Source organism: Centroberyx affinis, unplaced genomic scaffold (genome assembly GCF_046629955.1).
Source record: "Centroberyx affinis isolate AG114_WGS23_722 - 3 ecotype Tasmania unplaced genomic scaffold, CSIRO-AGI_Caff_v1 ptg000984l_1, whole genome shotgun sequence".
Lineage (NCBI taxonomy): Eukaryota > Metazoa > Chordata > Actinopteri > Beryciformes > Berycidae > Centroberyx > Centroberyx affinis.
The window spans coordinates 1-9,582 of record NW_027279551.1 but is presented as its reverse complement, the minus strand read 5'-3'; the positions used below and the strand labels follow the sequence as shown (position 1 = coordinate 9,582).

At 39.4% G+C, this 9,582-nt stretch overlaps 1 protein-coding gene across 1 annotated transcript; it reads right to left on the bottom strand.

Annotated features, from left to right (window-relative positions):
- Positions 1–3,604: 3,604 nt before the first annotated feature.
- LOC139646364 (E3 ubiquitin-protein ligase TRIM21-like) lies at positions 3,605–6,430 on the bottom strand. Its single transcript, XM_071522387.1, has 2 exons — positions 6,339–6,430; positions 3,605–6,157 (listed from the first exon to the last, which is right to left on the bottom strand). Exon 2 carries the CDS (start codon positions 6,139–6,141, stop codon positions 4,507–4,509), a length of 1,635 nt encoding a protein of 544 aa, XP_071378488.1. The 5' UTR covers positions 6,142–6,157; positions 6,339–6,430; the 3' UTR covers positions 3,605–4,506.
- Between the last annotated feature and the right edge of the window lie 3,152 nt (positions 6,431–9,582).

The window sequence follows — 9,582 nt, the reverse complement described above, 5'->3', positions numbered from 1 at the left end:
CTCATGGCAACAGTGGCTGAGAACAGCTGATAGAAAACTGGTAGAAAAACTGGTAGAAATATGATGAAGTGATAATACCAGTTCATAGGTTTTCCCAATGGAATGTCATAGATATGGGGAGATAATAAGAGATTCCAAGTATTTATCTCTTATCTCGTATCATACCCCATTTGGACTCATTGTTAGCAGCAGGAGGCCTAGCAACAGGAGCTGGCCGTTTCAATCGACAGCTGACTCTGGAGTCAGTATTCTCTGCAGGTCAAAGTACTACAGCTATGTAACAGACACATTATATACACAGGTCCAAAATCGCCAAACTTACTTACTTACTTACAAACTGCTAAAGTCCCTGTAACCTTTTCTAACATTTTTGCTGATGTTCAATTCTGTAATACTGAACATACTAAACATACTGAACTGTGTATATACTGTATGTTAAACCTGAATTTGAGCCATAGAACAGAAATAGTAATTTTATCTCTCTTCAATTACCCTATATTACAGCATGATGTGTATCAGCAATATTAAGATATGGCTGCATCACCAACCACAACACTGATTAGAGGAGTTTGGTTTTCCTCCTTAATGGTGGACTATCGTGATGTGTCTGTAGTTTATTGTACTATTACTGCTGAACAATTCAAATTAACCAGAAGCTCTGCTCACCTCCACCTGCAGCTTCACTCGCAGTACCACACTTATGACTGTTCACATGTGACAGCTAAATCTTTTCAAACAAACACTGCAACTGTATGGTTTCACTCCTGTGTGGATTCTCATGTGTGTCGTCAAATTTACTTTTTCACTAAAACTTTTACCACAGACTGAGCAACTAAATGGTTTCTCCTCTGTGTGGAGTCTCATGTGTGTCTCCAGAGGTCTTTTTTCAGTGAAACTTTTACCACAAACTGAGCAACTAAAAAGTTTCTCTCCTGTGTGAAATACTGTGTGTCTTCAGATGTACTTTTATGTTAAATTAAAAAAAATTGATTTTGATAATCAAGCAATTGAGATGAAACATAGGTTTCTCCAAAGGGGCTACAAGCCTGATACAGTTAACAAGGCTCTCAACAAAGCAAAAAACACAGATAGAGAACAGCTACTGACTAAGAAACAAAAGCCTCAGTCTGATACTAATAAACCTGTTTTTGTTACAAGATACAGCGGTCCAAATTAAACATATCGTCCACAAAATTTGGGATATTATCCTCAGTGACAATACTCTAAGAGACATATTTTCAAATGGGCCAGGAATTAGTTTCAGAAGAGCCTCCACCATTCAGGACAAAGGCTAAAGTTGCTACTACAGAGAGAAACCTATTGGATTTATTCTCTGAAGGCAACTCAGTTTCCAGGTTTAAATGTGGAAACTGATTTCTCACCATTTTTGTAATAACTTGTAGATAATGGCTATCATTTTTTTCTGTTTTTTTTATTCATCATATGTAGTAGCTGTAATTTACATTTGAATGATAAATATACCTTAGGTGGCACTAAATATGATGGATTTCCTATGCTTTTCACTACTTTATAGATAACTATTGACAGAAACAATATTCATTCCTGACAAGTTTTTCTGTTTCTCCCCTTTAGGTGATTTTGAATGTTCAGAGTACTGATTTTTTGGTCATCTTTTTTTTTTTAATATTATCTTCGTAGGGTTTCTCTTATAGATTTGGTGTTATTTTTGCTCCTAATGATTTATGAGCATAGGTCATCAGCCAGAATAATGTTTTAGCCCAACTAAATAAAGACTGATAATGACTGAATCCACTTGAGTGCCTTGGACCTGCTTTTTCATTTGGAATCTTATAACTTGTTTGTTTCATTAGTGTGAAATAGACATGGTTAATTGCTGTTCTCTATCCATTGATTACCTTTAGAGTTAAAATGTACATTTTCAAGCTTTGATATCAGTCAAACATAAAATAATTTAAGCATGCAAGAAAATAACATGTCATGTCACCATACAAGTGTGTTCCAGTTCCATCCACAAGGGTCTGTTCTCGGCCCCATCCTGTTTACCCTCTCCATGCTCCCCCTTGGTCGTGTCATCAGCAGACATGGGATGTCTTTCCAATGCTATGCTGATGATACCCAGCTGTACATCAAAACTGCCCCAAGCCCTTCTGCAGCCATGTCCGGCCTCAGCACCTGCCTTGAGGAGATGAAGGCCTGGATGAGCAACAATTTCCTCCAGTGAAACAGCAGCAAAACTGAAGCTCTCCTTGTTGGCACTCCACACCAGGTTCAGTCATCTCCCACATCTCATCTCACCTTTGGCAGCCAGAACATCCCCCTCTCCTCCTCTCTTATCTGGGTGTTAGGTTTGACCCTCACCTGACCTTTGACCATCATATAAAACATCTGTGCAAAAGCATCTGTGCAAAAGCTCTTTCTACCATCTCAAAAACATCTCCAAACTCCTCCCCACTCTGACCCTGTCAGATGCAGAGAAGCTTGTCTGTTATGAAGGGTTTTAAGAAACTCTCTATGCTGATTCAGGATTGCTTACAGCCACCACTGGCATCCGGTCAGAGATTAATAAACATTAGATGTCCTTTCAAATCTTTATTTGACTCCATTTATATTGGGTTAGAATGACATATAGTCTTGAGTGTGGTCTACAATGAGAAAAAGAAGCATACATTAATATCAATAAACTGCAATAATTTATAAACTACAAATAAATGTCATATGTCAATGTACAGAGATGCAGTGAACGTCCACTAGAGGGCGTTTAATGATCACTAATGGCGTCCAGTAAGGCTAAACAGATGAATTACAGTCAGTTCCATCCAATACAATCTAAAGCAATCTGACATGTAACTTACTTGCAATTTCCACTTTAATGATTAACCTACAATAATAGACATAATAGTCTAATATTTAGCACAGCTATAACAGGGTTGGCTTATGCACATGTTTGTTCAAGTCACGCACACTCTGCATACAACTGGTAATTAACCCAATGGAGCATGTGAGCTAAGTTGCTTCCTCCTGAACTTGCTGCTATACTGAATAGCCCTTAATCAAAACCTATTCTAATTCGCTAACATATTATTATGATTGGGCCAATCACAGAACGTCTTATTAAACAAAATGAATAACACAAAGTTTCAGCTGGTCTTAATGGGACAGATATTAATTCACTAGACCATTTTCAACATTGTCCATGCCTTTATCTCCTCAAGACTGGACTACTTACTTACAAATGCATTAACGGCCCGGCGCCTCCCTACCTACAAGAACTGATTACCCCACAAATCCTCCAGGCTCCTCCGGGCCCCCAGTACCAAGCTCTGCACCATGGGGGATCGGGTCTTCTGCTTGTGGAACAGCCTTCCTAACCATCTAAGAGCAGCACAGACCCTGAACTCTTTTAAGACAGGCCTAGAAACCTTTTTATTCAGGAAGGCTTTTTCATGTTAACTGATGTTTGGTGATTGTCTTCTTAGTTTTTGTTTTCTGTTTGTTTTTAACCCTGTAGCACTTTGAGATTCACTGTGAATGAAAAGTGCAGCGCAAATAACATGCATTATTACTATTATTTGTTTTTATTTATTCAAAAAAATCTTTTAATGTGAGAATAATAAATTGCAGAATTATTTTTTATTCATAAACTGTTCTTCAGTAATTATGTCAACATACAATGCATGCATACAATCAGAATATGTACAATGATCTGACAATAATAACACATTTTTAATTTGTCGTTTATAAACGTTTAAATGATTTTAGCAAATGCTTCCGATTTCCAATATGACACTATTTTGTAGAGTTATTAAATTAGATTTGATTAGATTAAACTTTAATGATCCCTGTGGGAAATTCGATCTGTTGCAGCAGTAAGTCGGAATAGGATACACAAAGTAACCAGTATATAAATGAGAAAGAGCATTAACCATATTAACCAGAATCTGGAGTCAGTTACTGTATTTAAACACTGTGTTTTTATGATAAGACATTAATTTTGCCAAGACGAAGAATGGTAAAGAGATGAGAAACTAATAACTGGGATTTTTTCATAGATAGTTTTTCCAATTCTTCTCTCAATATAGAGCTGTATTGAAAAAATATATTAATCTTTAATTGTGCTTCACAAGTGTGTGAAGCGAGCCCAAAGTGTTTTTTATGTTTTATTACAATTCACAAACAAGGCAAACAGTTGCCTTAAAAAAAATAGTAAAATATATAATCTACCCTTGAATATCGTCACTATCCAGTGAAAACCTTGGATCTCCAAAATGTCAACTTTTCAGGAATAAGAAAAACAGCCTTTTTTCAGCCTGACCTCAGCGCAGTTTTTAATTTATCTAATGGGTTTTGAAAGGATTTCAAAAGACCAAGGGTGGTAGAATTTTCTCAACCCACAGAGGAGCGTAGAATCCTTCAACTGAAGTTAAAACATGAAAATTTAACAAAAGATAACATCAGATAACATAAGATAGCAAAAAGTGAATCCTCTCTAAGACACAGTAATAAGTGTAATAATAAGTGATTAGTCTAATCTGTGTGATTGACAGGAGAGATGATCAGAGGGGCAGAGTTTTTACCACCATAATTAAGACTGGGACCAAAGAATGGGTAGAGTTCCTCAGTGAAGGTGCAGCCAGTATAGGAGTAGATAAGAGCTGCAGCATCTACATCATAAAAGGAGACCAGACCCTCCTCATAATCCACAAATACCCCCACCTTCTGAGGCTTCGTTTTCAGAGAGAGGAGGACACCAGGGCCAGCAAGAGCTTCGTACTCCTTTCCATTCCTCAACCATATAGTCCAGTAGCCATGCTTTGGTCTCAGTTTGATTTGTCCCTTCCTGTTGATTGACCCTCTGACCACTCCTAAATCCCACTCAATCTTCCCTCTAACCTGAACCTCGTAGTAAAATCTTCCTGAAGAGAACCTCTGCTTTCCTAAGACACTGGCACAAGCAGAAAATCTCTCTGGGTTGTCTGGGAGATTCTTCTTTACATCACCAACTTTTGCTTGTTTCCCATCATTAGACAGGATGAGAGAGGGATGTGCTGTATCAGGATCAAGAGTCACATCCACTACATACTGCTGGACCCTCTTCAGCTCAGCCTCAAGCAGCTTCTCCATCTCTTCACTGAGCGTCTCCTCCAGCTGAGCCACAGCTCTCCTCACCGTCCCCTCATATGATGAGTGGACACTGACGTCTGTCCAGTCCTTGGTGTGTGGAGGAGTGTTCAGGGATGGGAAGCTTTGGAGGAGGTGGAGGTGGTCTTCAGTGCGTGAGAGCTGCTCCACCTCAGCGGTTCTCTTCATCAGCTCAGAGATTTCCTGTTCCAACTCTTTGATGAAGCCTTCAGCCTGTTTCTCTGTTGTTTTCTGCTTCTCTTGGATCGTCTCGATGAGCTCAGCCTGGCCTCTCTCCACAGACTGCATCAGAGCGGTGAAGACCCGCACACTGTCTGCTATCTCTCTGTCTGCATCTTCCTTGCTGAGCTCTACTGAGTGTTTGATCTCCTGAATCTTCAGTCGTCTCTCCTGGATCATCTGCTGAATTTCAGCCTCCGTCTTCCCCAGCTCAGCCTTCTTTTCTTCATATTCTTCTTTCAGAGGAACAATATGATGTGGCTTGTGGTCCAAAGCGGTGCAGAGCATACATACACACATCTGGTCGGTCTTGCAGAACAGCTGGAGGAGTTCATCGTGATCTTTACAGATCCTGCCGCCCAGGTTCTCCACAGGATCGATCAGCTTGTGTCTCTTCAGGCCTGTGATTCTCTGATGAGGCTCCAGGTGAGTGTCACAGTAGGAGACCAGACACACCAGGCAGGACTTCAGGGCCTTCAGTTTGGTCCCAGTGCAGACGTCACAGGGAACTGGTTCTCCTGGTTTGACACATTGTTGGTCTGAGCAGCTGCTGGCTTTCGTGTGAGCTGACTTTCTGAACTGAGCAGCCATCTCAGATATTAAAGTATTGACCCGCAGCAGAGGTCTTGTGTTGAAAAGCTCGTTACACACTGGGCACTGGGCATTAATATCCCAGTGCTGTGTGATACAGTTTTTGCAGAAGTTGTGTCCACATGGGATGGCAACTGGATCAGTGAACACATTCAGACAGATGGAACACAGAAACTTTTCTTCAGAGAGGAGACTGCTGGCAGCAGACATATCTAGACACTGAGACCTAAAGTGAAAATGTGAAATGTCAGCATTGTAATTACATAATTCTCTAATATCGGCATAAAAATATCAAAGTTAGATTATTGGAATAAAATTAAAACAGGGAAACATCCTATCTGGATACAGCTCAATTATGTGTTATTGCTCTCTCTTTAAACACAGTAAATATTATCGGCTGTACTCACCTGTGTATGTCTAAGACTCTGTATTTCTGAGACAGGCCTGATGAACCTAGTTTTATTTTTCTTTGGAGAGAAAGAGAGAGACTTTTCTCGTCTGCAGCAGTGCTGTGGCTCTGAGTTACTTTCAGTTTCAGCTCAGGAATGTGAGGTTGAAACTCTTGTCTATCCAGTGTTGCTCCGCCTCTTTCAGCTGATGGATCCTGCCCTCTGGTGGCCATATTGGAGGTCCACAGCTCATGGCAGCAATGGCTGAGAACAGCTGATAGAAAGCTGGTAGAAAAACTGGTAGAAATATGATGAAGTGATAATACCAGTTCATAGGTTTTCCCAATGGAATGTCATAGATATGGGGAGATAATAAGAGATTCCAAGTATTTATCTCTTATCTCGTATCATACCCCATTTGGACTCATTGTTAGCAGCAGGAGGCCTAGCAACAGGAGCTCGCCGTTTCAATCGACAGCTGACTCTGGAGTCGGTATTCTCTGCAGGTCCAGGTATTACAGCTATGTAACAGACACATTATATACACAGGTCCAAAATCGCCAAACTTACTTACTTACAAACTGCAAAAGTCCCTGTAACCTTTTCTAACATTTTTGCTGATGTTCGATTCTGTAATACTGAACATACTAAACATACTGAACTGTGTATATATGTTAAACCTGAATTTGAGCCATAGAACAGAAATAGTAATTTTATCTCTCTTCAATTACCCTATATTACAGCATGATGTGTATCAGCAATATTCAGATATGGCTGCATCACCAACCACAACACTGATTAGAGGAGTTTGGTTTTCCTCCTTAATAGTGGACTATCGTGATGTGTCTGTAGTTTATTGTACTATTACTGCTGAACAATTCAAATGAACCAGAAGCTCTGCTCACCTCCACCTCCACCTGCAGCTTCACTCGCAGTACCACACTTATGACTGTTCACATGTGACAGCTAAATCTTTTCAAACAAACACTGCAACTGTATGGTTTCACTCCTGTGTGGATTCTCATGTGTGTCGTCAAATTTACTTTTTCACTAAAACTTTTACCACAGACTGAGCAACTAAATGGTTTCTCCTCTGTGTGGAGTCTCATGTGTGTCTCCAGAGGTCTTTTTTCAGTGAAACTTTTACCACAAACTGAGCAACTAAAAAGTTTCTCTCCTGTGTGAAATACTGTGTGTCTTCAGATGTACTTTTATGTTAAATTAAAAAAAATTGATTTTGATAATCAAGCAATTGAGATGAAACATAGGTTTCTCCAAAGGGGCTACAAGCCTGATACAGTTAACAAGGCTCTCAACAAAGCAAAAAACACAGATAGAGAACAGCTACTGACTAAGAAACAAAAGCCTCAGTCTGATACTAATAAACCTGTTTTTGTTACAAGATACAGCGGTCCAAATTAAACATATCGTCCACAAAATTTGGGATATTATCCTCAGTGACAATACTCTAAGAGACATATTTTCAAATGGGCCAGGAATTAGTTTCAGAAGAGCCTCCACCATTCAGGACAAAGTGGTCACCAGCTATCTTCCTCCTGTCTATCAGGAATTGAACATATACCACGCTCTCAGAGAGGAGGAGATAGGCTAAAGTTGCTACTACAGAGAGAAACCTATTGGATTTATTCTCTGAAGGCAACTCAGTTTCCAGGTTTAAATGTGGAAACTGATTTCTCACCATTTTTGTAATAACTTGTAGATAATGGCTATCATTTTTTTCTGTTTTTTTATTCATCATATGTAGTAGCTGTAATTTACATTTGAATGATAAATATACCTTAGGTGGCACTAAATATGATGGATTTCCTATGCTTTTCACTACTTTATAGATAACTATTGACAGAAACAATATTCATTCCTGACAAGTTTTTCTGTTTCTCCCCTTTAGGTGATTTTGAATGTTCAGAGTACTGATTTTTTGGTCATCTTTTTTTTTTTAATATTATCTTCGTAGGGTTTCTCTTATAGATTTGGTGTTATTTTTGCTCCTAATGATTTATGAGCAAAGGTCATCAGCCAGAATAATGTTTTAGCCCAACTAAATAAAGACTGATAATGACTGAATCCACTTGAGTGCTTTGGACCTGCTTTTTCATTTGGAATCTTATAACTTGTTTGTTTCATTAGTGTGAAATATACATGGTTAATTGCTGTTCTCTATCCATTGATTACCTTTAGAGTTAAAATGTACATTTTCAAGCTTTGATATCAGTCAAACATAAAATAATTTAAGCATGCAAGAAAATAACATGTCATGTCACCATACAAGTGTGTTCCAGTTCCATCCACAAGGGTCTGTTCTCGGCTCCATCCTGTTTACCCTCTACATGCTCCCCCTTGGTCGTGTCATCAGCAGACATGGGATGTCTTTCCAATGCTATGCTGATGATACCCAGCTGTACATCAAAACTGCCCCAAGCCCTTCTGCAGCCATGTCCGGCCTCAGCACCTGCCTTGAGGAGATGAAGGCCTGGATGAGCAACAATTTCCTCCAGTGAAACAGCAGCAAAACTGAAGCTCTCCTTGTTGGCACTCCACACCAGGTTCAGTCATCTCCCACATCTCATCTCACCTTTGGCAGCCAGGACATCCCCCTCTCCTCCTCAGTCACTTATCTGGGTGTTAGGTTTGACCCTCACCTGACTTTTGACCATCTCAAAAACATCTCCAAACTCCGCCCCACTCTGACCCTGTCAGATGCAGAGAAGCTTGTCTGTTATGAAGGGTTTTAAGAAACTCTCTATGCTGATTCAGGATTGCTTACAGCCACCACTGGCATCCGGTCAGAGATTAATAAACATTAGATGTCCTTTCAAATCTTTATTTGACTCCATTTATATTGGGTTAGAATGACATATAGTCTTGAGTGTGGTCTACAATGAGAAAAAGAAGCATACATTAATATCAATAAACTGCAATAATTTATAAACTACAAATAAATGTCATATGTCAATGTACAGAGATGCAGTGAACGTCCACTAGAGGGCGTTTAATGATCACTAATGGCGTCCAGTAAGGCTAAACAGATGAATTACAGTCAGTTCCATCCAATACAATCTAAAGCAATCTGACGTGTAACTTACTTGCAATTTCCACTTTAATGATTAACCTACAATAATAGACATAATAGTCTAATATTTAGCACAGCTATAACAGGGTTGGCTTATGCACATGTGCTCTAGTAATATGAAAAGCACGGACATTACACTATCGTTATCAACTTCAATTATCACCCAGTAAA

Coding starts and splice junctions, on each gene's coding strand:
- LOC139646364 (XM_071522387.1), bottom strand. CDS start 6,141: ATGTCTGCTGCCAGCAGTCTCCTCTCTGAAGAAAAGTTTCTGTGTTCC.